General features: G+C 43.0%; 1 protein-coding gene across 1 annotated transcript in view; it reads right to left on the bottom strand.

Annotated features, from left to right (window-relative positions):
- The window catches only part of FDX1 (ferredoxin 1), a 35,916-nt gene extending 24,749 nt beyond the window's left edge, over window positions 1-11,167 (bottom strand). Inside the window, exons 1-2 of the mRNA XM_023208205.2 lie at window positions 10,746-11,167; window positions 4,780-4,904 (exon numbers count right to left, since the gene is read on the bottom strand). Of these exons, the coding sequence (XP_023063973.1) occupies window positions 4,780-4,904; window positions 10,746-10,930 (310 nt within the window). The 5' untranslated portion in view covers window positions 10,931-11,167. The remainder of the gene's footprint in view (window positions 1-4,779; window positions 4,905-10,745) is intronic.
- Between the last annotated feature and the right edge of the window lie 8,115 nt (window positions 11,168-19,282).

Raw genomic sequence — 19,282 nt, 5'->3', positions numbered from 1 at the left:
ATTTTCTAAGCACTTTTGTCTATCCAGTATCTACTCCCAAATCAACAGCACCAAATGTCAGGCTGATTGTTTTGCCTTTTTCTGTGTAAGATCATGTTTAGCATCCATTCCAATGTTATTGATTTGGGATATATTTCAGTACCACACCATCACTAAATGAAAGTTTAGTTAACACTGTTTTGAGATATTAAGATTTAAATTTTTCAATGGCATAACAGCCACAACTTCCAATGCACACAAACAACAGCATGGTTTACCCACTTCTGTCAAAGATCAAGAAATATATCTACCAGCTAAAGTGGCTCCACCATATGGCAGAAATCAAAAAATTCTTTGAAATAAATAAAAGCAGAGACACAAGTACCAAAATCTCTGGGATGCAGCAAAAGCAGTGTTAAGATGAAGTTCAGATCACTGAATGCCTACATTGAGAAGTTAGAAAGATCTCAAATAACAATCTAACATTAACCTAGAAGAACTTGAAAAACAAAAACCCCAAAGCTAGCAGAAGAAAAGAAATAACTAAACTCAAAGCATAACTGAACAAAACTGAGACCCAAAAATCTATACAAAGGATCAAGAAAACCAAAGGTTGGTTTTCTGAAAGAATAAACGAAACAGATAGACCAGTAGCTAGATTAACAAAGAAAAAATAGATGATCCAAATAAGCTCAATCAGAAATGACAAAGACGGCATTACAACCAATCCCATAAAGATACAAAGATCCTAGAGACTATTATCAACACCCCATGCACATAAACTAGAAAACCCAGACACAGACCAAAGGAACAGAATAGAGAACCGAGAAATAAAGCTATTCATCTAGAAAATCTGATCTTTGACAACGTCAACAAAAATAAGCAATGAAGAAAGAACTCCCTATTCAATAAATGGTGCTGGGATAGTTGGCTATTATATGCAGAAGAATGAAACTAGACCCCTATCACTATATACAAAATTAGACTCAAAACAGACTAAAGACTTAAATGTAAGACCTAAGGCTACAGAAGTACTAGAAGAAAACCTCAGAAATGCTCTCCTGGAAATTGGCTTTGGCAAAGAATTTATGACTAAGTCCTCAAAAGCAATTGCAACAAAAACAAAAATTGACAAATGGGACCTGATTAAAGAGCTTCGACACATTAAAGAAACTGTCAACAAAGTAAACACCCTACAAAATGAGAGAAAATATTCACAAACTATGCATGAGACAAAGGTGTAATATCCAGAATCTATAGGGAACTTAAACAGATCAACAAGCAAAAAACAAATAACCTCATTAAAAAGTGGGCAGAGGGCTGGGCATGGCGGCTCACACCTGTAATCCCAGCACTTTGGGAGGCCAAGGCGGGCAGATCATGAGGTCAGGAATTTGAGACCAGCCTGGCCAACATGGTGAAACCCCATCTCTACTAAAAATACAAAAAAATTAGCCAGGTGTGGTGGCATGTGCCTGTAAACCCAGCTACTTGAGAGGCTGAGGTAGGAGAATTGCTTTAACCCGGGAGGTGAAGGGTGCAGTGAACCAAGGTCATGCCACTGCACTCCAGCCTAGGCAACAGAGTAAGACTCCGTCTTGGGGGCGGAAAAAAAAGTGGGTAGAGCAGGCGTGGTGGCTCACACCTGTAATCCCAGCACTTGGGAGGCCAAAGTGAACAGATCACTTGAGGTCAGGAGTTCCAGACCAGCTTGGCCAACATGGTGAAACCCTATCTCTACTAAAAATACAGAAATTAGCTGGGCATGGTGGTGGGCGCCTGTAATCCCAGCTACTCAAGAGACTGAGGCAGGAGAATCACTTGAACCTCGGAGGTGGAGGTTTCAGTGAGCCAAGATCACATCATTGCACTCCAGTCTGGGTGACAGAGCAAGACTCCGTCTCAAAAAACAAACAAACTAAAAAAGGCAAAGTAAACACCCTACAGAATGAGAGAAAATATTCACCAACTGTGCATCCGACAAAGATCTAATATCCAGAATCTATAGGGAATTTAAACAGATCAACAAGCAAAAAACAAATAACCTCATTAAAAAGTGGGCAGAGGTCAAGTATGGTGGCTCACATCTGTAATCCCAGTACTCTGGGAAGCCAAGGAGGGCGGATCACTTGAGGTCAGGAGTTCAAGACCAGCCTGGCCAATGCAGCAAAACCCTGTCTCTACTAAAAATATAAAAATTAGCTGGGCATGGTGGCACACCTTTATAATTCCAGCTACTCGGGAGACTGAGGCATGAGAATCGCTTGAACTTGGGAGGTGAAGGTTGCAGTGAGCCGAGATTGTGTCACTGCACTCCAGCCTGGGTGACAGTGAGAGTTCGTCTCACTGTCGACGAACAAGTGGCCAACAAACATGACACATAAAAAAATACTCCACTCTGCAAACGAAAACCACAATGAGATACCATCTTGCACCAGTCATAAAGAGTATCATTAAAAAGTCAAAAAATTACAGATGTTGGCAAGGCTATGGAGAAAAGGAAACACTTAGCCAGTGCTGGTGGGAATGTAAATTAGTTAAGCCACTGCGGAAAGCAGTTTGGAGATTTCTCAAAGGACTAAAAATGGAACTACCATTCAACCAAACAACCCTACTACTGGGTACATACCCAGGAGAAAACAAATCATTCTACCAAAAGACACATGCGCTTGTAATGTTTACCTCAGCACTATTCATAATAGCAAAGATATGGAATTAATCTGGCTGCCTGTCATGGTGGATTGGATAAAGAAAATGTAGTACATATATACCACGGAATACAAAGCCATTAAAAAAAAACAAAACTACGTCCTTTCCAGCAACATGGATACAGCTCAAGGCCATTATCCTGAGTAAATTAACAGAGAACCAGAAAAGCAAAGTGTTCTCACTTAAAAGTGCAAGCTAAATACTGGGTCCCATGGACATAAAGTTGGGAACAGTAGATACTGGGCACTACCAGAGGGGGAAGGGAGAGGGGCAAGGAGGAAAACTACCTATTGGTACTGCGTACTGCCTAGGTGACAGGACAATTCAGACGCCAGACTTCAGCATCACATGATACATCCATTTAACAAACCTGCACATATACTCCCTGAATCTAAATAAAAGTTGGGGAAAAAAAAAAAGACTTGAACAGACACCTCTCAAAAGAAGACACAGACACAAAAGCAGCCAACAAACATATGGAAAAATGTTCAACATCACTAATCACCAGAGAAATGGAAATCAAAACCACAATGAGATATACCAATCTTGACTTCAAGACAGGTTTGAGTCTTAGCCCTCTCACTTGCTGCGTGTATAACCAGGGAAACTTAATTTCCATGAGACTCAGTTTCTTTAACTATCAATGGAGAGCTTAAAAAAAAAAAAAGTCTGCTTCATTTAACATATGCTGGAATGTAGTATACACTCAAATTCTAGTTGTTATAATTATTTTAAAACTAGCAAAAAAAAAAAAATTAGATTTAGATATCTAAGGCCAGGCATGGTGGCTCATGCCTGTAATGCCAGCACTTTGGGAAGCCAAGGCAGGAAGATCTCTTGAGCCCAGGAGTTCAGGACCAGGTTGGGTAATGTGGCAAAACCGTGTCTCTACAAAAAATACAAAATTCAGCCAGGTGTGATGGTGCACCTGTAGTCCCAGCTACTAAGGAGGTAGAGTCAGGAGGATCACTTGAGTCCAGGAGGTTGAAGCTGCAGTGAACTGTGATTACACCACTGCACTCCAGCCTGGGTGACAGAGCAAGATCCTGTCTCAAAAAATTTTTTAAAAGATATTAGCAAATATTATTGAGTGCCAACTCTCGACAAAGTCTACTGTACCTGAGTAACCTCATGGAGTTGTCTTTCAAAAACTAATAATCTAATAAGAGAGATAGCCATTCTCTCTAAAAAGGAAAACTGTTAAAAGCATTAACAAAGAGAGGTAGATTTAATAAATTATGGGAAAACTGAAGAAAGATAAATTAATTCTGATCTAGAAATGGTTCTTTAAAGGTAATGTGAACACTGCCTTGAAAGAAGCAGAGTCAGATACACTCCTTGAACCTTATTCCAAGACCAGTGGTTCTCAAACTTGAACATGCATCAAAATCACACAGACAGCTGTTACAACACACAATGCTGGACCTATCCCAGACTTTGTGACTCAGTAAGTCTGGGGCAGGGGCAGGGGTGGTGGGTGGGGGAGGAGTGTCTGAGAATCTCTATTTCCCAGGTGACACTCATGCTAATGGTCACGGAAACCCTCTGAGAACTGCTAATCTAGACACACAGTGCTTGAACAAAACTGACAGGTGATATACAGGGTATGCCTCAGGAAGTGTAAAAGGGCAGCTGCAGGAACACAGGCTTTGCACGTGTAGTTAAGGCATATGGTCAGAAGTCTAAAAATGAAAACTTTCTAAATAAATCACTTTCTAGGATAAGTTACCTTTCCTAGGAAGGTGAGCTGACATTCAAGATATTTAAGTACCCCTCTATGCTATGACATTTATTCTCTCTAAGCTGGTATCTTTTAACTCTACTCCATACCATCAGCTTTGCATCACACACATAAACAGTAAGGTAATGAGGCCACAGCAGATTTCTGGTCATGAGTTATTTAATCTATAAAGAACAGAACAACGGTGTCACTCTATTATTATTTACAAACAAGAATATAACACTAACATATCTCGAATGTTAATATTTTACCTAGCATACTATAGGTTAAACTTCTTAGGAAAAAAACAAAACAAAAATTTGAAACCTAACAGTTTCACTTATGCATTTTAAGAAATATTTCATACTCACCAAAGCCATCAATATCTAGATTATTTTCAACCACAACATCTAGCAGAGAATCACCAACTTTTCCTTTGGTTGTTAATGTTTCACCATCACGGTTTATAAAGTGGACTGTTATTTTATCTTCTGAGCTGGAAAAGAAAGCAGTCCTTTAGTATTTTTAGTAATTTCAAAACATAATTCAAAATATAAGGCCTTCAGAGTAGATGGGAATACAGGTGCCCAGCACCATGCCTGGCTAATTTATTTTCATTTTTTGTAGTGACAGGGTCTCACCATATTACTCAAGCTGGTCTCAAATTCCTGGCCTCAAGCAATCTTCTCAATCTGGCCTCCTAAAACTCTGAGATTACAGGCCTGAGCCACTCTGACTAGCCGGAAGTATTTTCTTTTCTTTTCAAAGCTTATTTGGGAAGAAGGCATCACAAATCAAAGGCATATATATCTACCCAGCTACCAGGTAATAAGCTCTACTACCTTACAGGAAATGGCAATCACTACCTGGTCAAATGGCCTCAGTATATGTCTCCCTAATAGTCACAGTTATAAAACACTTGGCAATTATTATCACTCATGAACTCTATTTTACTCTCATACAAGCCAGTGCAATAGCTTGCACCTGTAACCCCAGTACTTTGAGAAGCTGAAGTGGGAAGATCGTTTGAGGCCAGGAGTTTGAGACCAGCCTGGGCAACATGGCAAGATCCCATCTTCACAAAAAATAAAATAATTAGCCAGGTGTGGTGATATGATCTGTAGTCCCAGCTAATTGGGAGGCTGAGAAGGGAGGATCCCTTGAGCCCAGGAGGAGGAGGCTGCAATGGGATATGACTGCACCACCGCACTCCAGCCTGGGCAACACAGCAAGACCCTGTCATTTAAAAAGAAAAGGCCAAGTGTGGTGGCTCACACTTGCACAGGAGCACTTTGGGAGGCCGAGGCTGGGGACTGCTTGAGCCCAGGAGTTTGAGACCAGCCTGAGCAACATAGAGAGACCTATCGCTACAAAAAATAAAAATAAAACTGAGATGGTTGTAGGTGTGTGAAAAATAAAGGGCATGGTGGCATTTGCCTGTAGTATCAGCTACTCAGGGGGCTGAGGTGGATCACCTGAGCCCAGAAGTTCAGGGTTGTAGTGAGCCGTGATTACACCATTGCACTCTAACCTGGCCAACAGCTCAAGGCCCTGTCTCAAAAAAAACGTGAAAAAACGTAGTCACATAACTCTCTGAAAAACACGAATGTGTCCATAAAAGACTAGACCAGGGTTGTAGTGAGTTTTTAAAAAGCAAATCATGGCCGGGCATGGTGACTCATGCCTGTAATCCCAGCACTTTGGGAGGCCAAGGCGGGCTGATCACCTGAGGTCAGAAGCTCAAGACCAGCCTGGCCAACATGGTGAAACCCCATCTCTAATAAAAATACAAAAATTAGTCAGACATGGTGGTACATGCCTGTAATCCCAGCTACTTGGGAGGCTGAGGCAGGAGAATCGCTTGAACCCGGAAGGCGGAGGTTGCAGTGAGCTGAGATCACACCACTGCGCTCCAGCCTGGGTGGCAGAGTGAAACTCTGTCTCCAAAAAAAAAAAAAAAGGAAATAATTCTGCTCTCAACACAGCAACTGCTGTGCAAGTGCTACATAGACTACTATTGCTGAGAGACGTTGTTTAATAGTTTTCTGCGTATTTGACATCTCATTTCTGTCCACATTGTATACTTACAAATCAAAGGGATTAGAAAAAGTTTTTTATTTGTTTGAATCTGTAAGATAAATACCTCCTTACATGTTCTATAAGATAGTATGTTAGCTATCAGCTAGCTGACTTAAATTTCCTTCACTTCTCACAAACATTCCTCCAAAACTTGAGAAGACATTATACTAGCAACTAGATCCTTATTCCTCCACCATTGGTCATTTTAATTTTTCCTCACACTTGAAAAGATTCTCTTCAACTTAAAATAATGAGTTGTTATTCTTACTACTACCAATAGATGGCAACAGCCCATCAAACAAATCTTTAATATAAGTAAAACTCAGAATCAAATAATTTCAGAGCCATCACTATCTCGAAAGTTATCAAGTCCAATGATCCCATTTCACAAATGAGGCAACTGAAGCCTCACTGGATAATGCCCTCCCTAATATTATAACACTGGAAAAAAAACCAGGATTCTATTCATTAAAACTCATCAAAAGGGTGTGTGTGTTCAGGAATGTTCCTCAAAATTCAGGAATGTTCCTCAAAAGGGCCTGCGCTCTCCAACTTCTTTTCACAGCCAAAAATGCTTTAAAACTAGTATTCCCACATATTATTCATGATTTTCAATATGAATAACTGCCATTTTTTTCAAAGTAGAATGACTGAAAATGAAAATACCCCAGAGGCAGGGAGACCACTTTGGAGCTTATCAAAACAGTACAAACTAATCAAGGACGGAGAACACAGTGACTTAACAGACATCCAGGAGGTAGACCGAAAGGTTTTAGTGACCATCTACTTAAGCTAAATTGAAAAGTGGGGAAGAAAAACACTGGGATTTCCGGCTCACGCAATTAGGTGGTACCATTTAACCTGGATTTAAGACAGGAAGCAAAGGCGCTTTGGGGAAGACGGAAATAAGTTGAGGATTAGAGCTGCTGAATTTAATAATGAAAAAGCCGGGTAAGAATGTCCAAAAGCCAGATGGAAATAAGGGTATGGGTCTGAGCTCAGTAGAGAAGTCTAGAGATTTGACATCAACGAATGCTTGGTAGCTAAAGCTACAGGAAGTACATTAGAAAGAATTCTATCATTTATACACACTGAAAGCCAGAGGTTTTAGCATTGTTGTTCTTCTGAAGCATTCTAGAGTTAAGCTTACAGCAAAGGAATTCAAAATCTCTTTTACATCAGCCTCCTCTTCTATAAAATCAGGACAACATTAATCTTATAGTTCTGACAATGTATGCAAAATATGTAACACATAGTAGAATTCAACAAACACTGATTAATAACTTTTATTTAAAGACCAAGCCCTTTTGCTAAGAAGTCCAACCTGTTGGTCTGTATTAAAAGTGAACATCCCTACAAAAAACTGCCAAGTAAGTATTAACAGGTTTACCAAAGAATAGGAGAGGAAGTGGAAACGAGAGAAAAAAGTAATTCTTCAGTTGAAAGAGTATGGAACCTAAGAGTCAGAAGATGTAGACACTATGCCGGGAGTGGTCACTTACACCTGTAATCTCAATACTTTGGGAGGCTGAGGCAGGCAGATTACTTGAGGCTCGGGGTTCGAGACCAGGCTGGCTAACATGGTGAAACCTCATCTCTACTAAAACTACAAAACTTAGCCACGTGTGGTGGCACGTGCCTGTAATCCCAGCTATTCGGGTGGCTGAGGCACGAGAATCACTTGAACGTGGGAGGCAGAGGTTGCAGTGAGCCATGATGGCACCACTACACTCAGGTGAAGAGTACACCAAAATCACCACTAAAGAACGTACCCATTAACCAAACACCACCTGAACCCCAAAAACGACTGAAATTTTAAAAATAAATAGAAATTAAAATTTTTTTTTAATTCACAAAAACTTCTTGAGTTCTAGTCCTAGTTTTGCCAGCTACTTAATATGAAATTTTTATTCCCATTTACCTACCTTCCCTATCTCATAGAATTGTCTTAAGAGTCACATGAAATAATACACGTGAAAGCTCTTTGCTACCTAAAATCACTGCAAAATGTAAAGTATTGTGTCACGGTATTTTAGAGTAAAAGGAGTTTTTCTGACTCTCAATTACTGATAGCTTATCGAGTTGTTAAAATTCAAAGACAGAACTACAGTTTCTAGAACTGCTCTGCCTGTCCCTAAGAACTTTGTGCCATAACAAAGATGTTCTACACATACCTGCAATGTCCAGTACAGTAGCCACTAGTCACATGTGGCTACTGAGTACCTGAAATGTGGCTAGTGTAACTGGGAGATTGGATCTTTAATTTTATTTACTTTTAATTATCTTAAACTTCAATAGCCATATGTGATTAGTAGCTACTGTATTGGACAGCACAAGTTTCATTAACACAGTAAGAACTGGAAAATCCAGTTGTAGCTCCAAAGTCTGTAACAGAAATGATAAGACCATGAATGGAAATTGTGCCAGGCCGGGCGCGGTGGCTCACGCCTGTAATCCCAGCACTTTGGGAGGCCGAGGAGGGTGGATCACGAGGTCAGGAGATCGAGACCATCCTGGCAAACACGGTGAAACCCTGTCTCTATTAAAAATACAAAAAATTAGCCGGGCGTGGGGCGCCTGTAGTCCCAGCTACTCGGGAGGCTGAGGCAGGAGAATGGCGTGAACCCGGGAGGCGGAGCTTGCAGTGAGCCGAGATTGCGCCACTGCAATCTAGGCTGGGCAACAGAGGGAGACTCCGTCTCAAAAAAAAAAAAAAAAAAGAAAAAAAAAAAGAAATTGTGCCAATAAAGAGGGCAGCAGGATTATGAGGAAACAGATGTGCTCCCCTTTAAGACAACCTGACATATCCAAATCCAAAAAAACAAACCTGAGAAAGATAACTCCCAATTATTACAAAAACATTCATATTCCCTTCTACCAGTTACACAAGTATGTTCAGTATCTGTCCCAATTTATACAATTGTCTAGCACTCATCCATTGTATAACAGAAAGCAAGGCATTCACACAGATCAAAGGCAGGGAAGTTCAGAGGAAACAGGAACAAATAAATCTGGCTTGCCTTCTTCCTCATTTCCCCCAAAGTTCACACTACAAAAATGTATGGAGCACCCACTAGATAACGGGATTAGTGGGGAAAAGATGACTGAAAGTCTTACACCCTGCTCTCAGAGAGACCTTCTCAAGAAGAAACTAGAAAAAGCAGCATATAAATCCAACATACTCTCCCTTTAGTTCGCTATTCCTGCTACCCTACATCATGGGGTCAAAGGGCTGTTGAGAGATCTGCTTTATATAAATCGCCACCATGTTGCTAGCCTCCTTGCTGCTAGAAATCATGTGTAAATTTTATCTCTAGTATATCTAGGGAGTGTCTTTGAAAAACAAATACGCCCAAGAACCTAAAACTTCAACACATTTGGGGGAAATTGTTCACATCCCTTAAAATATTTAAAACAAAACCCTCTCAACATTGTGAGCCTAGGAGGTTGCTGCTGCGGCAGCTGCTGCAGCTACCACCAAGTGGCATTTACGGAGCCCTCACTATGTGCCAGGCACAAGACGACCCGTATCGCTGTATCAACTCATTTATTCTTCAATTAACCGTAGGAGGTCTAAACTGTTATCATCTTCAACTTGCAAATGGGGAAACTGGGTTCCTAAGGACTGACGAAGTTAGGCAGGTCAGACAATCCGTGCCAAAGCGAAGTTTCAAGTCCCGGCGGATTACTTCAACGCAGGGGCTTTCAACACTTGAGCAACTAGCAAAGGGCCTAGGGAGCAGCAGAGGTTATGGGCTTGGTGTATTCTACCTGGACAGCCCGTGACAAAGACCTGGGACCTAGGTGTCCTCCCAAAGCAGGGCAAGGCCGGGAAAGAAACGGCTGGCAGGAGTGTCAGGCCAGGACAGCAGCAGGGCAGCCTGTAGCGAAGGTCACTGCCAGTTTCGGGCAGAGCAAAGGTCAGATCCCAGACAAATCATACGGAGAACAAGCAGCCGCAAAGTCCCGGCTTTCCTGTGGGCACGGGAGGCGCTGGGAAAGGTAGCTGGGCATCCTGAGTCCCCGATTCCCGCCGGGAGTGGGTAACACGGGAAGGAACTTTGCGGTGCGACGGAAGGCAGGCAGCGACGCCACCGAGCAGCGAGACGGAGCCGCGTGGGCACCCCAGAAGAGCGAGGCGAGAGGCAGGCCTCCGGGGTGTGGGCCCGATGCGTAGAAGGCGGCGGAACCAGACTCGGCCGAACCAGCCAGGCGCCACCCACCGGGGACCCCGGCCCGCGCCCACACGGCGCCCTACCTGCTCCGCGCCCGCGCCGACACGCTCAGCGGTCGGCTAGCCCCGGCGGTCCCGCCCGGCCCCCGGCTCCTCAGCAGGCCGCTGACTCCAGCGCGGGACCCAGCGTGGTGCAGCCACCGGCCGGCTGGGCCGCCGAGTACCGCAGAAGCGGCGCGCAGCAGCCGGGCGCCCCCAGCGGCAGCCATCGCCCGCGGTCCGGATCTGCCGGAAGCGACGCAGGCCGCGGGCTGCGGCCGCTAGAGACTCCAAAGAGGCGGGGGCCGCAGCTGCGGCGCAGACGCCCGAGGGCCGTGGCGAAGGGCGCGGGGCTGGAGCGGCGGAGAGGCCCCTCTGGGAGCAGCGCGCCGAGGCCTCGGTGCCTTCCGGGTGACCTATAAAGACACTGGCGAGCAGAGTGCGGCCCCGCCCCGCCTCTCCCGCCCACGCCGCCCAGTCCCACGGGGCGGGGCCAGCGCAGGGGGCCTTTACCTATCCTCTAGGTTCCCTCGTAAGCTGGGTGGTTTTTTAGCGCCTGGTGTTGCCGTGCGGAAACAAAGTATTTTAAAAGATAGCTGGACGTCTAGTGGAAACCGGTTAGCTAGACCACTGTGTTCTGTTCCGTGTCCCCCTATCCCCCAACCGTTAAAAAAAGAAAAAACTGGGAAATTGTGTCATCTTGGAGTCAAGTTAGAGCAGAAGTGAGTTCTGCACACTGTAAAACAAGGACAGTGGGAAATTTTGGAAAATCTCAGAATGCTATTATGCAAAGAAATAATTATGACTGTAAAATTGTAAAGGACAATAATGAATAGGCTTGGGGCTGCTGCAGAGGACAGGTAGCCATCCTAGACCTTGACTGGCAAATAAATGCTGGCTGAGTACGTGAAACTCACGAGACTGAACAGGAAACTTTGTGATGAGCTGAGATTTCTTTTTTTTTCTTTTTTTTTTTTTTTGTGGCCCGGGCTGGAGTGCAGTGGCCGGGTCTCAGGATGAGCTGAGATTTCTAAAAGACTTTCACAAAAACCAGAAAAGATGAACTTTAAAATACACTTTATCATGGTTAATATGTTGTGGGAAATGCATGGGCTTTAAGGTCAGAAATAGCAATGTTCAGATCCAAGGTCTACTACTTTAGAGATCTGAGACCTTGGAAAAATTATTCTCCTAGAGGATCAGAGTTTCCATAACTCTCAAACACAGATAAGATGTTCCAGCCTTCAGGGCCATTCCGATGTTAAACAAATACGCAAAACATATAGTGCGTCACAAACCAGGAAGGCTACACTTCCTGGGCCTTCCTCCATCAGGGTACTCATAATGAGGCTAAAGGCCAAAGTCGAGGGGATATTGCAGATATGCTAGACACAATCAGATACTTTTTTTTTTTCTTGACATGGAGTCTCTTTTGCCCAGGCTGGAGTGCAGTGGTGCGATCTCGGCTCATTGCAACCTCCGCCTTCCAGGTTAAAGTGATTCTCCTACTTCAGCCTCCCGAGTAGCTAGGACTACAGGCATGTGCCACCATGCCCCACTAATTGTTGAAGATTCAAAACAAGAAAGTGTAAACCTGAGTAAAGTCTCTGCGGACAATGTATGGTGCTTTCTCGAACCCAATGGCAGAGAGAAGGCAATGGCTCCTAATTGCCTCAAATCTTTGGGTGAAGAAAAAGTCTGCGAAGGGCACAGCAAACCCTGACAAGTAATCTTGAAGAGGAGGTTGTAAAAGAGCAGTTAACTTTTTTTTTTTAATAAGATCAAACCTCCAAGGTCGGATGAATTAGTTGTAGGAAGATAATTGGAGAGAAAAAAAAATTGTAGACGTTCTCTCTTCTCTCAGCCCTCCTGTAGCAAATACAGTTTCAACTCCTTTAAGGCACTTGACAGTTTTCTGCTTTGTAGAGTAGTTATTTGTATACATAGAGTAGTTGTATATATAGTTCATCTTAGTAACGCCGACAGCACCAGCTACAGGGTCTTGAATGTATCAAGGGTCCAATAAATATTGGTGAATAAATTAATGTTATGTAATTTCCATTAATAATCATCGGAATTCATTAAGCCTGTATATGAAGATTAAAGATAGAGAAAATGTTCTCCAGGTTTTCAGAGGTGGATGAGGGGTAATGCCAAAAGTTGCAAATACCAGTAGTCAGCAGAATTCCAGAAGAGATTTGTAAACACGGTCATGACTACAGATAAAGCAACATGGAATTCCTGAGGACATGCTTTTGCTTATCTGTTTGCTTATTGTTTTCTTGTCTATAAAACTCCCACCTCTCCATTCCCTTTTTTGTTTTTTCTTTTCTTTTCTTTTTTTCCTTAGAGATGGGTTTTTGCCATGTTGCCCAGGCTGGTCTGGAACTCCTGAGCTCAAGCAGTCTGCCCACCTCAGCCTTCCAAAGTGCCAGGACTACAGGCGTGAGCCACCATGCCCAGCCCATCTTTTACTCCTTTCGAAATCCATTCGTTGTTTGAAGACTTTTGTCTTAATCTGTTTATGATGCTATAACAAAATACCACACAGACTGGGTAATGTGTAAAGAACAGAAATTTATTTTCTCACGGTTCTGGAGACTGGGTCGCCCAGGTGCCAGCTGGTTTAATGTCTGATGGAGAGGCCCAGTCTCTGCTTCCAAGATGGTGTCCTGTTCCAAGATCCTGTCCTGTTGTCCTGATGTGATGGTGTCCTCACATGATGCAAGAAGGAAGGGCAAACATGTCTAATTTCCTCCAGTCCTTTTATAAAGGTGTCAATCAAGAAAAATTATGAGACAACTCTCAATCATTTTAGGAGATTGATTTGCCAAAGTTAAGGATGCACGCCCAGGAGACAGTTCTATGCCTTTTCTGAAGATGATTTTGAAGGTTCCAAATTTAAAGGGGAAAAGGTGGGATTTTGAGAAGTACATAATTTTCATGTATGAGGAGGATAAGGAAAAGTAGTCATTCATGCCTGTGTCTAGCTCAGTGAATCTGATTTTATATATATAAGATGACATAGGCAAATGGAGCAGAGGAAAAATGCAGGAAATCTACATTTTTACATAAGGTAGCATAGACAAAATGGGGCATGGGAACAATGAGATATGCATTTGTGTCTGGTGGGCAGCGGGGTGACTGCATCTGTAAAGATAATCTATCCATTTACATTGCCATGGTGAAATTTTAACAGAACTACCTTAAAAGATCTTGCAGCTCACCAGGAATTTCTTTGTGGGCAAAATATGGAGGAGGCATGTAGCTTTTCATCTTGTAGCCATCTTATTTAGAAACCAAAAGGAGGAAGCAGGTTTGCATGACCCAGTTCCCAGCTTAGCTTTTCCCTTTGGCTTAATGAGTTTGGGGTCTCAAGAGTTAATTTCCTTTCACATTTTCCCTTCTTTTTCTTTAAAGTCTTTTGGAGAAAGCATTTCAGAAGGAATACAGTTTTCTGACCTAGGTTGCTTTCTCTTCCTTTTCTTTTGACCTGGTTTCTCCTCACTAGGATGGTTAACTCCTGGAAGCTCAGGTCCCACGTTGCTAGGAAGGCTCATTCCTAAGATGTTATGTACCATGAAGATTTAAAAAAAAAAAAAAAAAAGTGGGAGAAAAGAAGGAAAAGGAAAAGAAAAAAAAATACACACACACACACACACACATATATTTGTATGTATGTCCCTAGACCAGATTTATAGCAACATATAGGAAGCAAACCTAGAAGGTGGGTCAGGTTATATTACTGCCTCCTCAATTACAGCAATTCCCTGGGCAATCATTACCCTAGACCTTTCAGTTGTGTGTGGACTTATTTGCAAGCACTTACCATAACAACACTGTAAGCAGAAACAGGACAGAACAGAAATTATTATTAGTATTCCTATTATAAGCAACAGCTTCTGCCACCAACTTCCCCAGGATGCAAACCAATCACTCAACCAATTGATGAGTGAGGGTTTTGGATCTGACAGGTTGGTTATCTGGCTTTTTGTATCAGTCATAAGTCGGGTTATGTTCTTCGATTCATGTGGAATATACACACAACATTCAGTTTTTATGATGGTGCAGGCCCCCCGCTGTGTTGCTGGGAGTATAAAGCATGACCTCATTGTTTAGCAACGAGATACTCATCTGGGTATCATTTAGGGCCTTCTTGGTGTAATTCATTAAGGCGTCTATATGCCATACAACGCCTTTAGTACCTACCTTCAATCTTCAAGTGATCATGCCACTGGAATACTGAACGTGTTCAGTGAGATCATAAATAAAAAAGGCTTGCTGATTTGGGCAGGGTCTGAATTATTCATCCTTGTGCTCAGCATAACCTAGGGAACATTATCCTAATCACCCTGGAGGTGACCACAGCCATAAGTTAGTACCACACAGCCAATATGTCCCATTTGGCGCTAGCCAATAAATACCTAGTTGCTACAATCAATCAGTGGCATGCCAGTCAGTGTCTTGTAATATGATAATGTGGTCACGGCGTTCTCCTGGTATCCACCCCACATTTCTCGTACTGTCTGGCCATAAATCTTTGGTGTGGTTTCTTTGTTCCCAGCGTTTTGGCTGAGTTGGCCAAATGAAAGGGTAGGCCAGATAAATTCATCCCAAATTTGCATTATTCCATTTTGAAATGGGCTGTTGTTTGGGGGCATAGTTACCACCTTTTGTTTTAGTTGTGGGGGATGCTAAAGTGAGAGCTAATGAGCTGGTCCTTTCCGTTGAAAAACTTTTCCCATCTTCCTTGTTCTGTTATGCCAGCACTAAGAATACCAGACCATTTCTGTGATGTAATAAATTTTTGGTATTCTATTGAGTCCTAACCTTAGAAGGAGGATACCGACCATGGCAGGCCAGAGCCACTGGAAAGAGGCATGAGTCTGCATATCCAGCAGGTGTCCTTTTGTAATCTGTCTGCATAATCCTGAGTCCATTGTAGAAACAGGTTTGTTTCATTGGAGTCAGTGGGTGGCAATGGCAAGAAGGTGTAGGGATATAGGGTCAATAATAGCAAGGTTGTAAAATTCATTTTAGCTACTAAAAGGATGTTTAATCAGACAAGGCAAGGGTCCTGTTCTTATAAGACAGCAGTTGCCAGTAGCTCTAGGACAATAATTATAATGGTTATTATACGATAAACATAGGCATTCTTTTGTATACAGGCCTGGTCCTGTGTCTTGGGGTTAAGCCGTCCACAGCAGCTGTCGTCTGCTTCTATTCTGGATTGAAGGCCGATGTTTAGTGAACTGGAGGTGAAGGTCTTTGATGGGAGTTTACCGTCCACTCAGGAGTTTGTGTCTTTTTAAGATGAGAGATGTGAATCCATGAGGCTATACCCTCTAATTTTGCTGCACGTGGGTTAGTTAATAGCACCTAGTATGGGCCTTTCCATCGAGGTTGAAGAGAATCCCTTATTAAATGTCTTTTTCAATAGACAAAATCTCCAGGCTGCAGAGCTTGACCAGGCACCTTATCTTCAGGGAGCGCACTGTGATCCCAATATCCCTCCCAATATTGCGATTTATCTCCCTTGAGAAAAGTTGGATTGGTTATTTTCATTCCCATATATATGGGCCTTCGAGTTATAATTTCATAAGGGGACAGTTGATGTTTTCCAGGAAAGGTGGAGTATAAGCAGCACTAGGGGGAGTGCTTTGGGCCAGGGGAGGTGAAATGCCTCTGTGAACTTAGCCAATTGCGTTTTATTTATTCCATTGGTCCTCTCCACCAGGCCTGAGGACTGGGGATGGTAGGCACCCTGAAAATGTTGAAATATGGCCAAATTTTACAAAGATTTTGAAAAATCTGGCCAGTAAAGTGAGTTCCCCTATCACTGTGGAGTTCACAGGGGACTCCCCATAGTGGAGTAATTTTTTCTAGTAGGATTTTCCAACTGCCATGGCTGCTGCTTGCCTGCAGGGAAAATGGGAAAACATGCAGACCATTACTAACATGCAGACCATTCCCCAATGGGAAAACATGCAGACCATTACTAAAACATACCAATAACCTTGAGTTGATGGCAGCTGGATAAAATCGTGCTGCCATACCAGGTCCAGCTGGAAGGGAAAAATGACCCTGGACCCCATGGAGGGGTTTTCTTGGGTTATATTTGGGACAAATAGCACATTAAGGGTAAACTTTTTGTGCCATTGTAAGGATGGTTTCCAGTAATATTGTTTACACCAGGATATAATTTTATCTGGATTCCAGTGGGTTAGGTTGTGAACATATTCCATAAGGGAGACCTGATATCCCATTGGAATAATGGGTTTATTATTAGGTCCACACCATATTTCAGTTTCGGGAGACAAAAATCCCCCTGCCTGTTTCCAGGTAGATTTCTCTTTTGTAGGAGCTATGTTCTGGGTTTCTTTCAACATGTTTTTAAGTGTTTCGGGCTTTATGGCCATTTCCCAAATTGGGGCTGGTGGATCAAATGCTGCTCTTTTAACTGTGGTATCAGCCAGTTGGTTACCCCGATCTTCTGTGGTGTCTGAGAATGACCTGGGATTTTTATAACTGCCAACGTTTTGGTTTTAGAATGGCTTCTAACAGCTCTGATACTTGTTGTCCATTTTTTATGAGTTGCCCTGAGGAAGTTAAAATATCCTCTCTCTTTCCATAGCCTCCCAAAGTCATAAGCAACCCCAGAAGCCTGGCACTGTCAGTATAAATGTTTGCAGCCTTGTCTCTTGCTAATTGACAAGTTCAGATCAGGACAATCAATTTGACCACTTGAGCTGATCTGACTTGGGGAAGAGGACTGGCTTCAATTACCTCTAGTAAGGAAACCACAGCATCTCCTAGTCTAAAATGTCCATTCTCTCCTCTTAAATAAGACCCATCTGTACACCATTCTATCTCAGCATTATCCAGTGGCATCTCTTGTAGGGCTGGCCTGGGTGTGAGAAATAGGTCAGTTACCGGAACACAGTCATGACGGGTTTTGTTGGAAGGGCCCGACAAGTGGCCAGGTTAAGATTATTACAGTAGCAAATGGTAATATTGGGAGATGATAAAAGAAGAATTTCATAAGATGCTAACCAGTTGACAGAGAGATGTTGAGTATGATGAGAGTTTAGAAGGGTTTCAAGAGAATGCAGCACAAAAATGGTAAAGGAGAAACCCATATTTGTTTCTTCAACAGACTTGTACAGAAGGGCCGTGGCTGCTATTGCTCTCACACAAGGAGGCAGCCCTTGAGTCACAGGTTCCAGCTGTTGGCTATGATAGCCTCTAGGTCTCTAGGTCTCTCTAGGCCTCTAGGTCTCTGCTGATCACTGTGTTTCTAAATGCAGTACCTCTGATTTCATGTATGAAAAGGGAGAAAGGCAATTTGTAGTTTGGGTGCCCTAAGACTGGGGCTTTAGAATTTCCTTTATTTGTTGTACACCTGATTTTCCCTCTGGAGTCCACATGATGGGATCAGGTTGTTCAGTTTTTAGGTATGCATACAGAGGTTGAGCTATAAGGGAGAAATTTGGTATCCAGTTTCTACAATAGCCTGCCAGGCCCAAAAGTCCTCTAAGTTGTTTCTTGGTGGTGGGCATTGGGAAAGCTAAAATTCCTCTGACTCTATCAGGGTTAATACTCAGTCCTTTCACCGAGATAATATGCCCCAAATACATAAGTTGTGGTAAGCATAGCAGCAGTTTGTCTTTAGACACTTTGCGTCCCTTGGTGGCTAACTGACTAAATATAGACTGTCTTCCGGAGAGGAAGAGAGTGTGTCTGAACAAAGGAGAAAGTCATCCACATACTGGATGAGTGTTGAGCCCTGGGGAAAAATTAATCCCTGGACTTCAGCAAATCATCCTATCGGTTTGGGCTATAATGTGCCCAAGCTGGTACCAAGGACAGATAGGAGAGCTGCTGCAGGCTGGGCTACCTTCACTCAGCGTCCCTTCATGGTTACCAGATGTCAATCGAGAAAAATGATGAGACAAATCTCAATCATTTTAAGAGGTTTATTTGCCAAATTTAAGGATGCGCGCCTGGAAGACAGGTCTGTGCCTTTCTCTGAAGATGATGTTGAGGGCTCCTAATTTAAAGGGGAAAGAGTAGGATATCGAGAAGTACACATTCCTCATTTAAGAGGGGAGTAGGAAAAAATAGTCATTCATGCCTTTGTCTGGCTCAGTGAATCTGCATTTCTTTACATAAGATGACATAGACAAATGGGGCAGAGGAAAAATGCAGGGAATCTGCGTTTTACGTAAAATAACATAGACAAAATGGGGCAGGGGAGCAATCAGATGTGCATTGTGGGCCAGGAGTGGTGGCTCACGCCTGTAATCCCAGGACTTTGGGAGGCCGGCAGACCACGAAGTCAGGAGTTTGAGACCAGCCTGACCAATATGGTGAAACCCCATCTCTACTAAAAAATACAAAAATTGGCTGGGCGTGGTGACGTGTGCCTGCAGTCCCAGTTACTCGGGAGCCTGATCTGCAGTGGGCCAGGAACGTACCACTACACTCCAGTCTGGGTGACAGTACAAGACTCCATCTCAAAAAAAAAAAAAAAATGTGCATTGTGTCTGACTGGCGGCGGGGGGGGGGGGGGGGGGGGGGGG

Source organism: Piliocolobus tephrosceles, chromosome 13 (genome assembly GCF_002776525.5).
Source record: "Piliocolobus tephrosceles isolate RC106 chromosome 13, ASM277652v3, whole genome shotgun sequence".
NCBI classification, from domain to species: domain Eukaryota; kingdom Metazoa; phylum Chordata; class Mammalia; order Primates; family Cercopithecidae; genus Piliocolobus; species Piliocolobus tephrosceles.
The sequence above is the reverse complement of the archived record's forward strand: the minus strand, read 5'-3'. Positions and strand labels throughout refer to the sequence as shown.